We start from the raw sequence: 17,555 nt of genomic DNA, 5'->3' as shown, positions 1-17,555 counted from the left end.
ACAAAGAAGGTGCGGTCCACAGGTGCACCTTCATCCATCTTCTTTACAGAAACACGGATGGTGTTCCGGACCCCCTGACCTGGGGCACGAGCACTTGCCGCAGCCATCGTTGCAGGTTGGCTGCTCCCCTGAACCAGCGTTAGGCCGAAGCCAGCATTAAGATCCACTTGTCACAAGGGTGCACAGCCAACCCGACGTCCTCCTTTCACCTCCAAGATAGCACTCTCCTCCTCTCGGTCCACAAGAGAGTGGGTCTTTATTGTGTTCGAGATGTAAGCTGGTTCACTGAGCTGTAAGGTTTGTTCCCAGATGTTTCGTCACCATTCTAGGTAACATCATCAGTGAGCCTCCGACGAAGCGCTGGTGTTATGTCCCGCTTTCTATTTATGGGTTTAGGTTTCCTTGGGTTGATGATGTCATTTCCAGCATTGGTGATGTCATTTCCTGTTCTTTCTCTCAGAGGATGGGAGATTGGCTCCAAATCAATGTGTTTGTTGATGGAGTTCCAGTTGGAATGCCATGCTTCTAGGAATTCTTGTGCGTGTCTCTGTTTGGCTTGTCCTAGGATGGATGTGTTGTCCCAATCAAAGTGGTGTCCTTCCTCATCTGTATGTAAGGATACAAGTGATAGTGGGTCGTGTCGTTTTGTGGCTAGTTGACGTTCATGTATCCTGGTGGTGAGCTTTCTGCCTGTTTGTCCAATGTAGTGTTTGTCACAGTTCTTGCAAGGTATTTTAGTGTGTGGTGGGTTGAGACAGTTCAATGGTCATTAATTGACCTCTTAAAGGCTTTAATCACTGGTGGGTTAAGAAGGTCATCCATTGGCTTTCTCACTCAGTACTCAATCTCTGATGGGATGAGAAGGATGTGAGATTTTGTTTCTTCCCAGAGCTACCTCACATCAAGAGAGATCTTCATTTCATTTCAATTTCCCAGAGGCAGGCAGGAAGGAAGGTTGATTAGATTACAGGCTGCTACCTGGTGAAGAGACATTTTGACTGCACACATTCAGTAGTCTTGAATATTAACTTCTCCTGCGTAGAATAGTTACCAAGCCGCTGGAATCTGACTCTATTGTAGTGAATCAGCAGTGCTGCAGATCTGTTTGGTAACAATGAGAGTACACACGTACCTTCCTCTGAACAGGAGTGGAAGCTTGTGATGCTATGTCTTTCTCTCCTTAATTTCTATCCCCAACCTTCCCAAAGTGTCTGGATGTGAGTTTGCTCGCTGAGCTGGAAGGTTAGCTTTCAGTCGTTTTGTCACTTTTTTTCATTTGAAAAAATATACTTTATTCATAGTATGTACAAAAGAAATAAAACATTTAAACACCTCCCCAGTCATGCTTGCCGCTCTGGGTTACCCAGGGGGTACGTACACCAACTAAAGGCAAAAACAAAACAACAAAGAAAAAAAAATAAAGCAAAGAAAATACCCCGGCAGTCGTCTCCCCGTACAGTCCCCGTTGGCCCCCTGACCAGTTGGGGAAGGCGCCAGCTGGGCCCAGTTACCAGATAGGGCCCTTCTTTCTATTCTGGACGAGGGGTTTCATACAGTGATCTTTCCCCACCGCGCCTTGGCTGCAGCTGCCCCAAGCTTTAGCGCGTCCCTCAGCACGTAGTCCTGGACCTTGGAGTGCGCCAGTCTGCAACACTTGTTCGGGGTCAGTTCTTTCAGCTGGCAGACCAGCAAGTTGCAGGCAGACCAAAGAGCGTCTTTCATCACATTGATGGTCCTCTAGGCACAGTTGATGTTGGTCTCGGTGTGCATCCCAGGAAACAGCCTGTAGAGCACGGAGTCCCATGTCACGGAGCTGCTCGGGACGAACCTCGACAAATACCACTGCATCCCCCTGCAGACCTCCTGCGCAGAGGCACACTCCAGAAGGAGGTGATCGACAGTCTCGTCCCCCCCCGGAGCCACCTCAAGGGCAGCGTGCAGTGGCGCAGAGATTCTGGGCGTGCAACAAGGATCTCACTGGCAGAGCCCCTCTCACCGCCAGCCAAGCAATGTCCTTGTGCTTGTTTGAAAGTTCTGGCGATGAGGCATTCTGCCAAACGACTTTGGCAGTCTGCGTGGGGAACCACACGATGGGATCCACCCTCTCCTTTTCCCGAAGGGTCTCGAGGATACTACGTGCTGACCACTGCCTGACGGCCTTGTGGTCAAAGGTGTTTCCCTTCAAAAATTTCTCCACGAAGGACAGGTGGTACGGGACAGTCCAACTACTCGGAGCGTTCCGCGGCAATGAGGCCAGGCCCATCCTTCGCAACACCAGGAACAGGTAGAACCTCAGTACGTAGTGACACTTGGTGTTTGCGTACTGAGGATCTACGCACAGCTTGATGCAGCCACACACAAAGGTAGCCGTCAGGGCGAGGGTGGCGTTCGGTACGTCCTTTCCCCCATTTTCCAGGTCTTTGTACATGCTGTCCCTGCGCACCCGGTCCATCCTCGACCCCCGAATGACGTGGAAGATGGCCCGGGTGACTGCAGCGGCGCAGGTCCAGGGAATAGTCCAGGCCTGCGCCACATACAACAGTACCGAAAGCCCCTCGCACCTGACAACCAGGTTCTTACCCGCGATGGAGAGGGACCGGAGCGTCCACCTGCCCAGCTTCTGCTTCAGTTTGGTGATACGCTCCTCCCAAGTCTTAATGCACACCCCAGCTCCACTGAACTAAACACCTAGCTCCTTCAGGTAGTCTGTCCTGATGGTGAAGGGGGTGAAGGAGCGGTCGTCCCAGTTCCCGAAGAACATGGCCTCGCTCTTACCCCTGTTGACTGTCACCTTCCTATCCTGGATTAGCAAAATAAAAATGACTTACTTTCTCACAACATGAGACCTAAGTAATAGGCCTTGACTGGTGAACTTTAGGATCGAGGAGTTTTCAGTCTCCGATTGGCCAGGAGATTCTGGTCACCTGGGTTGCCGGTGTCGAGGTCTATGATAGGGCAGAGAGCTCACTCTTGCTTGCCTGTCAGCTCTGAATGAACCTGATTGGCATACAACAGGTCAAGTTATTTCAGCAATGGGGGTGTGATATTAGTCCCTGTACCTTATCCAAAAAAATGGAAAAGCCAAATCCAACTTGGAATCTTAGAGTCATACAGCACAGAAACAGACCCTTTGCCTCAATTTGTCAACACCAACCAGGTTTTCTCAACTAAACTAGTCCCATTTGCCTGCATTTGGCTCTATTCCTCCAAACCTTTCCTATCCTATCCAGGTGTCTTTTAAATTTTGTATTTGTACCTCTATCACTTCCTCTGGCAGTTCACCCCACCTACACACAACCATCCATGCGAAAATATTGCCCCTCAGGTCGCTTTCAAATCTTTCCCCCCTTACCTTAAACCTATGCCCTCTAGTTCTGGACTCCTTTACTTTGGGGACACCTTGACTAATCACCTTATCTCTGTCCCTCATGATTTTATAAACTTCTATGTGGTCACCCTTCAGCCTCCGATGCTCCAAGGGAAAAAGCTCTCCCTACAGCTCAAATCCTGCAGTCCCGGCAACTTCCTGGTAAATCTTTTTTGCAGTTTCCAGTTTAATAACATCCTTCCAGTAGCACAGCGACCAGAATTATACGTAGTCTGCCAAATATGGTCTTACAATGTCTCGTGGAGCTGTATGATGATGTATCAACTCCTGCACTCAATGCTCTGACCAATGAATGCAAGCATGCCAAATACCTTCTTCCTGTGTACCTGTGATGCCACTTTCAAGGAACTATGTACCTCCATCCTTCGGTCTCTCTATTCAATGGAACAGAAGCCTCTAAGAACTACATTAACCAGCAGATGTTCTACGATGCCTGGTGTCGTACCAAATAGTATTTTTAACATTCAGCACCTTACAGATAATTCCAAGTACACTATATAAATGTTAGCAAATATAGAAAACACTGAAAGTACATTAAAATTCAGCAACAGCCAGGAAGATAAATTAGCAACGACCATTCAAGTAGATCACAAGTCCATTAAGAGGTCCTGGTGGGAGGGGAGGGCCAGATTTACAGCTGTTTGAGGCTAAGAGAGGGTATTCAGAGGGGTGTAGTTTTCCAAACTGCAACATTAGCATCACACACTGACAGGTATCGTCATTCAGCTCATCTATATGCTGCTAATGGTCGTTAAATGTATACATGCTAATTATTCTACCAAGATAGCAGCAGCACACTTTACATTGAAAGTGTACATGTGTATAGGAAGCAACTTTTGAAAAAAAGGTGAACTCTGAAAAACAGATGTTGCAGAGCCCGACCTGTTTGTTCAAGTCCAGTCCTCTTCAATGACTGAACTTCAACATACTTGATTGACTATGAAGTGTTTTGGAACCTCCTGACATTGGGAAAGGTGCTGCAGAGATGCAAGTCTCACTTTTTGTGCAGAGCGCCTCAATCTTGAGAAATAGCAACAACAACTTGCATTGCTGTTCGCTGTTGGATGATGAATCAAACAGCCCTCTGTGGCATGTCAACCAGGACTTCACCGACTGGCCTCAGCCTCATTGTTGCAATGAATTCATCCGTGAAGATACTGGCCAACGTCCAGGGATTAGCTCACCCCTTCACTAACTTCGAAAGCTGTGGTAGATTCAGTTCATTTTGCTAACTATGGGGGTGAAGGTCTGCCATTTGTAAGTGGCTTTGCATTCGGGGAGCTCTGAGCTTCAGAAAGTTAAAGAGGGGTATGAGACTAACAACTGCAAGTCAAAAGTATTAATGGTCAGAGTTGTAAATAATAAGGACTTCAATGTTCACCCTCCTCCTCCAGCAGTGTACTGTGATTGCAGGGCACGCCATCTACAAATTTGTTATCTTGGATTCTCCAGTATCTGCAGTTCCCATTATCTCTGATCACAATTTTAACCTCACTGCGAAGCCTCTTCCAGGAATGCCTAACCTGAAGAAGTTACCCTCTGTACCAAACTCAGGGAATCTCTCTCCCACTGCAACTCTCTTGTCCTCCCCCTCTCTCCCTATTTATTTCAGGGCCCTCTCCCCATCCCCCTCTCTGATGAAGGGTCTCAGCCCGAAACGTCAGCTTTTGTGCTCATCCAGCTCCACACTTTGTTATCCGTCTACAAAATGCACTGTAGCAGTTCACCAAGGTTACTGTCTCAGCAATGTCCAAACTCTCAAACGGCGCCACCTCAAGGAAGTGTGCTACCACTCCAAGTCATGCACACGGTGTGAACGGAATTTTTTTTTTGTTTCTTTACTGTCACTGGATTAAATTCCTCCCTGCTGAACCCTACATGTGCTACAGCCTTTCAAGAGGCTGCCTCGCCTCTTACCAAGGGGCAATTAGGGATGGACAATAAGCGACAGCCCTGTGCCCACTGCCTGTGAATGAATTCCTGGGGGTGGGGTGAACGGCTTAATTAAAAATGTTTTCACAAAGGAATGGAGCAGTGGCTGCAAATTGTCTGTGGGAGCAACACAAGAAGTAAATCGTGGCGACTGATGCCTCAACTAATGCTCTATCATGGAAGGTGCAGAGTGTTTAGCAAACAAAGCGTGCACTGTTACACATCCAACACCACTGATGGATTACTGCAATCATTAGAAAATTAGGTCACGCCAACCGCAGAAGGTGCCAGATCTGATTTCCTGCGCCTCTCGGCTCACGGTCTCGTCCACGTCAGGTGAAGGGAGAAAGCTGGTCACCCTCCAACAGGATGAAGAGAAATTTCAAAGTGAGAGAGAGAGAGAGAGAGAGAGGCCCTGTCTGGGGAGCACCTGAACAACCGAGCATCAGGAGAGCATGGGTGCCAGATTACAGGTAAATAATTACACAACTTTCTGAAAGATTTAAAAGCAGTGTCATGTGTTGCTCTCTTCCAAACTGTATGAGCTTCCGAGCAAAGCTTTCTGGGCCTTTGGGTTAGGTTAACAGTGCAAGCTGTCGAGAGTCGGTGATTTATTTTAGCCACACGGGCAGAGAAATCCGAACTCCTCAACTAGCTCTGCAGTTTTAAAGCATATTGTTGCTTCGCACTGCTGGAATGGAGGCAATGGAGCAGCTAAGCAATCCCTTCAAAATGTTCCAAGCCTTGAAATATTACTGTGCCCTTTCAGGTTGCAAGAATCAAGTCGACCTTCCTTCCAGCTTCCAGGAACACCTGCACTGCTTTCGAAACAAACACAAGGCAGAGTCAGTGATACCGGGAGCACTTTCAGCGGTTCCAAAGCTTGTTGCGACGTGATACCTGCTCCACAAAGTTTAATCGCCTCCTTCTATTTCTTTACAAGATGCAGGTAGGTGCTCAGTTTACACCAGCCCTCTCTGCTGCTGCCAGTGAATCCCCCTCACAAAACATTTACTCCCTGACAGACTGTCTCTGGTCCCGACGCAGCACAATGCCAGCCGTGCCCTCCTCCCTTTGCTCTCTCACACAGTTCCCAAGACCCAGTGTGTAAGGTGCGAGGGAACATCACTGCTGATCTTGCTTCGCGCTCACAATACCTCGAGTCTCTTTGTTGGTGAACTCCCGATATTGCTTCCTCGACATCTCCATGATTCCCCTCGGTGCCACTGCAGAGTCAGCTGAGAACGAGCACCCAAAAGCGAATGCTGATTGGCCGTCTGCTGCAGCTCCTTTCCTCGCCTGGTGTGTGACCAAAGAGGGGAATTCAAAAGGGTGGAATGTGAGACTGTCACATTTGTAAAAAGGAGACGAGGACAGACGGAATGACTGTTTTAGTCAGCAAGGAGTGCTGCAGACCGAGAGGTTCCCTCGCCTCCAGTCGTGACAGTGGCAGTGATTGCTATCCGATGCCTACTGCTGGTGGGAGCAGTCCATCGGGGGTCGGGCAACCTGTTGTCTATGAAGCCATTATGGGTGGGGAGTTGGGTCAGGTATTGTGTGGAATTAGCATGGAGTGCAGAATGTGAGTCAGGATCTGGGAGTTGAATGACGTAGAGTCTGTAGAGGAGGTGCAACTGGATGGAGAACAGTGTGTACATGTTAGATGGTGCACAAAGTTTGTGCATGTGTGAGCGTGAGTGCATGAGTGTGACTGTGAGTGTATGAGAGAGAGCGAGAGAGAGAGAAAGACAGTGAGAAAGAGAAGGGTTGGGATGGAATGTAGTAGTTTTGCGTGTGTGCACACGTGAGAGTGTGTCTGTACAGGCATGTGTGTGATTGTGTAATGTCCATGCGTGTGACAGAGAGAGAGTGTATGCATATGAATGAGAGCACGTGAGGGAGTGGGCAAGGAGAGGGAGAGGGCACATGAGGGAAGGGGAGAGGGAAAGTGTGTGAGTGGTGAGCGTGTGTATCAGTGAGTGAGCAAGAGTTGTGTGTGTGTGTGTAAATATAGACAAGAGAGTTAGTGTTTCAATGAGTGTGTGTCAAACATAAGTTACAGCACATGGCAGAGAGCAGCCAGGTGGTTACAGTACTGTTTAAATGGGTGTGCCTTAGAGAGAATCAGAGTGCGAGGGGGCTGGGGAATTGGATGGGGTACAGTGTGTGAGAGAGGTTGGGGAGTCAGATGACCAGTGTCAGAAGACAGTAGGTGTATGTGATTGAAAATCAGATGGTGCCCAGCACACACACCCACTCACACCCTTTTTATTTGTACGGATATATTAAGCATGGTGCCAATAAACTGGCAAACTTACCCACCTCTTGCCCAGCTCTCTCCTTTCACTACTCCCTTGTCCAAACTAGTTCTCTCTGTCCCTGCCTGTTTAAGCTGCCCCGCCCCCTTTACTATCTCTTGGGTCAAGCTGACATACTGTCACATTTCAATAGGAATTGGTATGCCTGGCACACTTTTCATGCTCACGAATATGGTTGGTTCAATTATTCATCTAGGCAGGACAGAATGTGACTGGACAGATTTGGGAAGATGAATGAAGTGGTCAGTTTGTGGATACTTCCATCATGACCTACGTTGAGAAGGAACCCAAAACAATATTGAAACTGGAGAACGGATGACTGATCTTTGTGAAATCTGTCTGTTCCTTATTTGAGGCTGGTGCATTTGTCTGTCTCACAACAGTGACTGAACTTTATCAATGGATAAAATGCACTCAATTGTCTGGAGAAGATGGCTGTTTTATTGTAACTAGGCCTCAAATGAAAGTAAGTAGTAAATTGCCATTGAAAGTTGTGAATTGGGTGACAAATAAGAAATAAAATTGACTAAATGTTGCAATCTCACGGCTGTATTTATGTGCTACTGTTTAATTGAAAAGGAGAAAGGTTCATTAACCTTAAGCCAATTGTAACCATTAGCACTCTGTGATGCAGATACATCCTACTACTTTGAGACATGGTTCATTTAGAACTGCAGTCAATGGCACAAACAAAGTAGAACTATTATACTTACACATCAGCAGTGATTGGCCAGAGACAAGATTAATGGTAAAGGCTGAGAACAGAGTGTCTTTTTATTACGTAGAGAATTGTAAGGCTCTGAGTTAGTTATTGAAGCAGGGAAAATATCCTCATATATATCCTGAAGCAAGATTACTTGGCCTTGTTCAGTCAGCGTGAATGCTGCCATAAGCATTAAGAGATTCCTATCAACATCCTGGGACTTGCCATTGACCAGAAACTAGTCCAGACTACTCATATAATTGTTGTGACTGCAAGAGTAGGGCAATGGCCAGAAATCTTGTGGTGAATACCTCAACCCCTGCCTCCCCTAAACCTGCCCTGTATTGACAAGGCACTAATCAGGAGTGTGATGGAAAATTCCCCACTGTCCTGGATGGCAGGAGCTCCAACAACACTCAAGAAGCTTGACACCATCCAGGTCAAAGCAGCCCGTTTGACTGGCATCACATCTGCAAGCACCAATGCCCTCCACCACCTACAGAACAGTCTGTGAAAGGATACAGAGTTGGATCAGGAGCAGCAGCATGGGCTATCTACCAAGATGAGAAATTCATCAAAGATTCCTTAGACAGCACCTTCCTAACTCATGACCACTTGCATGAAGGATAAGGGCAGCTGCTAGATGGGAACATCAGCAGCTTTAAGCTCCATTCCAAGTTATTCACCATCATGACTTGGAAGTATATCATTGTTCCTTCTATGTCATTGGGTTAAATTTCTGAAGTTCCCTTCCTAACAGCATTGTGGGTGTCTCCACACCAAATGGACTGCAGCAGTTCAAAAATGCAACTCCCCAGCATCTTTTCAAGGGTGACTAGGGATTGCCAGCCAGTGATGCCTTGAATCTATAATTGAATAAAGAAAATAAGATAGCTGAATGACTACTTCACCAAGCTGGAGCAGCATCACAGTGATGCACATTGACAGTGTCAGAGAGACAAGTACATCAGTGCTGGGAGACAGGACAAACAGAAGTGCATTAAGAAGATCAGTGAATGGTAACTGACTACAGTTGGTGTTGATATTATGAGAGTATTGAATGAAGAAGAATGCAGATCAGATGGAGCTTTGCGGAGCTGCCACCACTAGGGGAGAGTGAGGGGCAGACGATATTGGAAGTGGTTGGAGATTTGGTTGCATCCAAAATTCCATGCACCATATTTGGCATGAGGCTATTCTATGGACCTTCACCAGCTCCACAAACCCCTTGCCAAGGGAAGCCAAGAATCTCTGGTTTCAAGGACTTGGATAGTTTAGCTGCATCAGCTCAGGGAGCAGATAAGCAGCAGACTAGCAATCCTTGAAAGCTCACAGGTTTCAGCACCATCCAGAAACACTGCATCATTTGGTTTTTGCACACACCCACCATCAGCACACATCACTGATGAGCTGTTGCACATGTAGAATTGGCTATCCGCTTAACATTTAGATCCACAACAGGGGGATAGCAAGGGCAGTGACCACATGCATAAATATCTGCACTATCCATGCAGATATTGAGCCTTGCAGTCACATGTATGGCAGCTGTTGCTCCAGCTGAAGCCTCAAACATGTGAAGATCTGTCAAGTTCCCAGAGGCAGCAAATCCCTACGTGCAAACAATGGAGCACTGCAGCCAGGATTGCGTGGCTGCCCCTTTCAGACTGGGAATGAATGGATCCTCCTCTCACCCACATAGGCAAAGGTGGGCCAGAATGACCCAGGTCACAGCAGGGTTCGTGGCATCGGATCAGGGCCAGCTCATCCACCAAAGCAAGAAAAGCTGCTTTCTTTGTCCACATCAGCTTGAGACAAATGGTGAACTCTTCACAGAGGCTACAGTCAGAATGTGCCCTGATTCATGGACTAGCACTAGGGAATAGCGCAGGTCACTGGATGATATTAATACTGTACAATGGTTGATAACAGGCAGTTGTTATATCTGCTGACTGGACGGTCTGTAAGAGTGAGGGACCCACCAGCAGCTTGTTGGAGAAGGCCTTTGTGCGTAGAGGTCATGGGCAGACAGATAGGCTGAAGCTCTCTGAAGACAGGTCATCCAGTACTAGATGTTGAAGAAGTCTGGTTATTTAGCAGCGGTGGCGAATTCGAGAGAGTTGGTCACAAATTAGAGTTGCCTGCTATCAGTGGATGCAAGGGGTCCAACACCATGCTTTTGGACAACGTTGCTGAGGGCAATCATTTGTAGGCAGGAGATAGAAGAGGGCCAAGGACAAATGTTTAGTGGAATGTCAGGTTGGAGCAGGCAGGGAAAGGGGAAATGAGGCGGAATTGACTAACTTTGCCATTGTCATGAGGCATAGTGGTAAGAACTGATTAAGTAAAGATAGAGGGGGTGGTGGGAAAGTGGATCACTTATAATGGAGAGGAGATTGGAACATCTACTCCAGCTCAACGATGCTGAAGTGGTCATAGTATTTGACAGCTGAAAGCCTGGTGTGTTCAAAACAGCGAATGCCAGGGTTGAAGGCATTCAGAGGAATAAATATTGTGGTGTGGGGATAACCGCAGTGTTAAAAGAAACTAGACTCTTGCCCACATAGGTGGAACTGGGTGCATCATTAGAAGATGTAGATTATAAGATTAATGTGTGCGATCAGAAACTGTGGGAGGGATGTTGTGCGAAGGGTTACTGTGAATTCGCAAATCAAAGTTTAAATCATTGTGAAGTAATGCAAGATCATGTGACCACGAGAAGCTCTTTCTCTCTAGCATCTTTGTGGCAGAGGTGAAAATACAACTTATTTATGATTTAGTCTTCACACTATTTGAATAAAAGGACAATATTTGACCCTACATCAGAAGCAATAGGTATCTACCTCTCTCTCCTAGATCCAACCACCATGTGAAGGCGTGAGCAGATAAATTTGGGCTTTGACAGTAATGGCAAGAATGAATACAATATTCCTCACCTCAAACCAATAACTTTATTGGTCCAGTCTTTGCTGTGCTTCAAATGACTGCATTGTGACAGAAACAGCGAGGATTGCAATACAACGGTGAAGTGAATTTTCCATTCTCCTGGCCTTGCAGAACCAAATAAACAGGTTTTAATGAACCTCCAGAAAGAACTCAACTCCAACATAGCAGCAAGTTACAGGAAACTGGCAAGAACAACAATGAGCATCAGAAGTAGAGACAGGGAATTTAAAACAAAGTAAGTGATACTGAACTTCTATAAACCATTAGTTGGGCCTCAGTTGGAATGTGGGTAACAGTTTCAGGCACCGCACACTTGAAAAGATATAGAAGTCTGGAAAAAGGTGTAAAGAAGGGAAGGTAAGAGTGTCGAGGAAACTGCGATGCATGGAGGCTGGGGAAGCTGGGGTAGGTCATCTTAGAAAAAAGAAGGGAGATTTTATGTGAGGTATTCAAAATGATGAGTGTAAATAAAGAGAAGCTGTCCACTGAAACCATCCGAAGTTCACCAATATCTTCTTCCCTGGCTGTCCTTGAAGTGAGGAAGACATCTGCTATGGAGTGCAGCCCATAGTAAGGACCAGCTCATGGAGTTCTTTTAACATGGGGAGGTTGCTATGCTGCAGGGGTTCCAGCTGATTAAGAGACACTTACAGATGTAAAAGTGGCTGGCAAAAGAAACAAGGAGAATTCTTCTTGTTTTTACACAGCAGCCCATTTCTTGGTAGAACTTCCAAGCCTGCATTTACCAGAAATGTGGAGCTACCATTCATTGTGACGTTTCATCATGAAAGAGTAGAAACAGGAGAAGACAGGACACATCAACTTTTCATGGCACTAATACTGTTATGATCCCAGCTAACGGTAATACTTGACTAGCACATCCCAGAGTAAAACCTGGCTTGGTATGCTATTCTTTTGCTACCAGAATGATCAAAGTCACAAGAGGCAGCCAATGTGCCTTTAAAAATATTAAAGTTCATTACACACTGATGGAAAATTCACACACTATGACACTATATAAAGCTTTTGAAGAAGTCTTAGTATAAATAAAGATTCAACACTTTCATCCTCAATAACAACCTTACAGGCACTCAAACCTTAGTGAAATGTCACCCTGTTTCTACTTTAAAAGTTACTTCTTCAATTGGGATGGCTGTATTTGTTCCTTTGTGATAAATCTCTGCATTTACTTGATGTTTGCTTCTTTAATTAACATGTTTTCATGAGATCATTCAACTGCTAACAGTCCTCACTTATTTCTTAACATGGTTTCCTTGAACTCCTCTTTCACAGTATTTTCTTTCTGGGCCTCTCTCTTACCTGTATTAAACCATTTGGGAATTTTTTTCTCTTGCCCTGACTATTCTGGAGACTTTTACTCTATAATGCTACTCTTGAAACATTTCTTTCCTCCCTTAATGATCTGCTTTTATCTGAAAGAAACATGTATACTCAGTAACCTTCTGGATTGTTCTTTCTTTCTAACAGGAAGCTGTTTCTGCCTTTGTTACCAGGTGTCATATCCAAACCTTGCTGCTAAGCAATAGCCCAATTTTTTGTATCGTCTCTCCTACCCTGGTTTTTCTAAAACACTGAACTAATGGCCTCAAGGTTTTCTTTAATAGGCTTCACTGAAATACATGGAAACAATTACAGACAGCCCACCACCACCCACAGAACTCAAAAATGAAAGTATTTTCCTTTTGAATCCATATGATATAGAAATCCAAATGAAAATTCAAGCCACATAGTCATTTTCTCATGAGAAACCAAGTTTCCAAATAGCAATATGGACCTTCATTACATGTACCTACCAGAAAAAACTGAAAGAGATAACTGTAAAAGATGCCTTCAATGTTATATTACGTTTCCCCTTATTGCTGTGTTCTAGATTTCCCTTTGACCAGCAACAATATTCACATTAATTGTGCAAGAATTGTACAAGAACTTTCCATAAAGCTATTTTCTACTCAAGTCTAATTTGATCACTGTATTCATTTTCTTCCAGGTTTGGTCTTAATAATTTATCCACTACGATATTGCCTTTTCATGCAGTATAAATGCTTATCAAACTGTATGGTTTTAGCATTAAACTCCATCAAACAAATCAACATTCTCTAATTCTTGTTACAGAATCTTTCTAGAAAAGTAAGAGGATTAAGATCTACATAAGCAACAGTATTTGTATCCTTGTTAGATATGTAAATTTAAAAATATTGTAGGGCTAATGTTAAGCTCACAGTTTCCAAAATTAGTGAATCTTTCTGTCAACATAAAATTGGCTTGAAAAAAATTAACTGACTGGCTGTTTGATACTCACCTTGTCCTTATGTGATAACACTGTACCGATACCAACTTTGCAAGTATCAACAGACAGTTTAAACAATACAATTTGCTACGTTAAAATTGGCCTAAGGGGACACCAAAATGCTGGAATTTACATCACATTTCTGATATAACTGCTCACACCAATATATTGCAAACTTTTGTTCTTGATCTTAAGCATTGGCACATCCAAGGTAGCCCACAAATTTACTTCCCTAGATCTACTTGGCCTTGTACTACAGTGTGGCCCAAATAAGCCACCTTCACTCTGACAAATTCGCAACTGCATTTGGGACTAAATTGGCTCTTGTGTAATCAAACAATTCCTTCAGGTGTTGTAAATGATCCTCCCACATTGGAAGAAATCATTTTACATCCGTAACAAATTGCATAATTCAGAGAGTTTGCAGCAAGTCAGCACCAGTGTGAAGGAGCCTGGGAGAGTGCACCTGCCTGAGAATAACAACAGTGGGAGGTAAACATTGGGGCAGAGAGCTGTTCAGGAGGAAGTCACATCACTTAGATTAATTACATCAAGTTTGGTCTGTAGTTAGAGACAGGAAGGTGTGATGGCGAGTGAGGCAGGTATTGTGATCCAGAACTTAGCTCCAGCCAAACCCTTTGCCCAATAGGGATGATATTTTTGAACCTGATATGGGGCAAAGGCACAGGGAGGATGAGTGAACCAGACATGGCACTGTGGCACACAGGAGGAGACAAAAGAGAATAGTAGTAATGGGGGCAGAGCAGTTAGGGGATCAGAAACTGTTCTTTGCAGCAAAGACAGAGCTTCAAAGACTGTATTGCATGCTGGTGCCAAGGTTAAGGGCTGGAAAGGAGCTTGGAGTGGACTGAGAAGGCTCCACTTGCTGTGGCTCACATAAAGCCAATGATTGGTAGGATCATGAAAAAGATTCTGCTGGGGGATTACAAGCAACTCAGGGCTAAATTTAAAAACAGAGCCAAAGGCAATAATCTACAGATTACTAACTGTGTCACGCGCAAATTGGCATACAATAAATAAAATGAGAGAGACAAATGTGTGACACAAATATTGGCACAGAAGAAAGGGGTTCTGATTCATTGATATTAGCACTGGGGAGAGGAGAACTATTCCACCAGTATGGGCTTCATTTGAGCCATGCTGGGATCAATGTCCCAGTGAATCATAACTAGGGTTGTAGATAGGGCTTCAAATTAATTGATATGGGAAAGGGCTCAGTTGAAGAGAAATCTACAAGTTCAGGAAGAAATGAGAGAGCAGTGGTGCACACAGCATCAATAGTAAGATAAATGAGTTGACAACACAAATAGAAACAAACAAATATAACTTGATTGCTATTACCGAGTTATGACCAGGACCAGGAGGTCAATATTCAAACGTATTCAACATTCCAAACAAAAGACAAAGGAAAAGGAGGCAGGGCAGTGTTGTTAATAAACAAAGGTGTCAGCGCAGTGATGAGTAATGATATCAATGCAATAGATTCAGACATGAAATCACGCTGGGTGGAAATAAGAAATGACAATAGAAAGAAGTCACAGGTAGGAGTCATCGATAGGTCCCTGAAGAATTGCCTCACCATGGTACAAACTCTAAATCAGGAAATAAAGGAGGTACGTAAAAAGGGATTGTTAGGCGTGATTTTACTTTGCATTTGAATGGACACAGCAGATGGACAAGGGTAATATGGAAGATGAATTTGGAGAATGCTTCAGGAACTGTTTCTTAGATCAGTTCTTTGCGTAATCGACCGGAACAGGCCATTTCAGATCTATTCATATGTAATAAGGTAGAATTAATAATGGATCTCATAGTTAAGGGGTCAGTATCACAACAGGGTAGAATTTCACAATCAATATGAGGGAGGATACTCTCAAACCATTGCCCTTAACATAATTAAGGGTAATTGCAGAGGCACTAAGAAAAAGTCATGTAAAACAGGATGAGAAATTCGACTAAAGGGAAGAGCAGTGGATGAGCAGTAGCCAGATATATCAATGTTCAGTGAAAATGTATTCACATTAAAAAGGACTCAGTGAGATAAATGAAACACCCATGGTTAACAAAGGTAGTCAGGGAGATTATCCACTTAAAACAAAGCATAAATAAGTGGGAGACTATGGGATTAGGAATTATTTTAGGAATCAGCAGTAGATGGCTTGAAAGAAAACTAATAAAAAGAGAGAAAATTGATTATGAAAGCAAATTGACAAGAAAAATAAAAACAAACAGCAAGAGCTTCTACAAGTTATATAAAGAAAAACAGTAGCTACAGTGAGTGTGGCACTCTTGCAGGATGTGACTGGGGAATTAATAATTGGGAACAGAGAAATAGCAAATTATGTAAACCAATATTTTTGTAAAGCCTTCATACTGGAGGACATTATATACATTTCAAAGGTAATAGATATACATGATATTAATAATGGGGGATGGCAGGAGAAGCTCTTATATCAATATCTATCATGAGGCACAAAATATTTAACAAACTAATAGGAAAAAAGGTATTCATGCCACCAGACTTGATGGTCTACATCCAAGGGTGTTAAAAGAAGTTGCAGCAGAGGTAGTGAAAGCATGGGTCAAATATTCCAGAACTCACCAGATTTCAAGGGGGTTCCATTAAATTGGGAAGCTGCTAATGTGACAACCCTATCCAAGAACGGAGGGAGACAGAAAGCAGGAACCTGTACACGTGTAAGCCTTAAATTTGTCATTGACAAAATGCTAGAGTCCATTATTAAGTAAGAAATAATGGGGCATTTAGAAAAGCTTAATCAAAGAGAGTCAAATAGTTTTGAGAAAGAAAAATCCTGTTTGACAAATTTGCTGGAGTTCTTTGAGGATATAGCAAGCTGAATTGATAAAAGAGAACCAGCAGATGGAATGTATTTGTATGTCCGGTAGATATTTGATAGAGTGCCACGTAAAATGTTATTGTACAATGTAAGGACTTGCAGTGTTGGGGGGGGCAGGGGTGTAGCGGTAATGTAGTTTCATAGATTGAGGATTGGTTAACACAGAAGACAGTGAGTTGGGATAAATGGGTCCTTTTCACGTAGGAAAATAAACTATTGGCGTGCCACAATCAATTATTATCCTGCATTAATGGCTTAGAGGGTGAGAAAAGTGCAAATTTTCTGATGATATAATATTAGATGGGAGGCCATGTTGTGATGAGGGTATAAGAAGTCTGCAAAGGCAAGTTTTCTTATAACATGATAGTACTATAAGAAAGTCGCGTAATAGTGAAATTGCTATAGAAAATCACTATACTATGCAGCAGAAAGTTCATATTATACAAACAGCGTACACCTTTCATCGGAGATAACAAGGTGTAGAGCTGGATGAATACAGCAGGCCAAGCAGCATCAGAGGAGCAGGAAAGCTGATGTTTCAGATCTGGACCATTCATCAATCGCATTACAGCCAATTTGCATTAATGAAACATGCATTATAGCAGAAATACCGTTGAGGGAGTGGGTAAAACCATGACAGATGGAGTTTAATGTAGGAATATTTGAGATCATGCACTTTGACAGGAATAATCAAAAGACACACCTTTATTTAAATGGAGAGAAACTCCAAAAAAGTGCAACACAGGGGGATCTGTGTATTCTTGTTCATGAAGCAAAAAAAGAATAAGTAATTAAAGAGAGAAAATAAATTTTATCCTTTGTTGCTGGCGGGGTGAAATTTAAAAGCAAGGAAGTCTTTTTACGACTGTACGGAGTTTTAGTGAGAACTCACCAAAAATACTGCATACAGTTTGGTCCCCATGTTTAATAAAGGATATACTGGCTCTGGAAGCAGTTCAAAACATTCAAAAGATAGGCTGACTCCTGGGATGAAGAGGTTGACTTATCAAGGATGGACTGTACTCACTGGAGTTTAAAAGAAAAAGGAACCATCTTACTGAAATATTCAAGATCCTGAGGTAGC

General features: G+C 43.9%; 1 protein-coding gene and 1 long non-coding RNA gene across 4 annotated transcripts in view; one reads left to right on the top strand and one right to left on the bottom strand.

Moving 5' to 3' along the window:
* The window catches only part of svopl (SVOP-like), a 119,716-nt gene that overhangs the window by 85,075 nt on the left and 17,086 nt on the right, over positions 1–17,555 (bottom strand). The window contains exon 1 of one of the 3 annotated variants that reach the window (XM_048548537.1): positions 6,478–6,597. The exons of the other annotated variants lie outside the window; for them this stretch is intronic. Coding sequence (XP_048404494.1) covers positions 6,478–6,529 — 52 coding nt within the window. The 5' untranslated portion in view covers positions 6,530–6,597. Of the gene's footprint in view, positions 1–6,477; positions 6,598–17,555 lie in introns of those variants that run through there. 3 annotated transcript variants of the gene reach the window in all.
* LOC125460731 (uncharacterized) lies at positions 5,651–8,135 on the top strand. Its single transcript, XR_007249329.2, has 3 exons — positions 5,651–5,793; positions 6,090–6,269; positions 7,835–8,135. It is a non-coding gene; the product is annotated as an uncharacterized LOC125460731 (long non-coding RNA).

The sequence above is a fragment of the Stegostoma tigrinum genome, chromosome 18, assembly GCF_030684315.1.
Source record: "Stegostoma tigrinum isolate sSteTig4 chromosome 18, sSteTig4.hap1, whole genome shotgun sequence".
NCBI lineage: Eukaryota > Metazoa > Chordata > Chondrichthyes > Orectolobiformes > Stegostomatidae > Stegostoma > Stegostoma tigrinum.
Note: the sequence above shows the minus strand (reverse complement) of the source record. Positions and strands in the feature narration are given on the sequence as shown.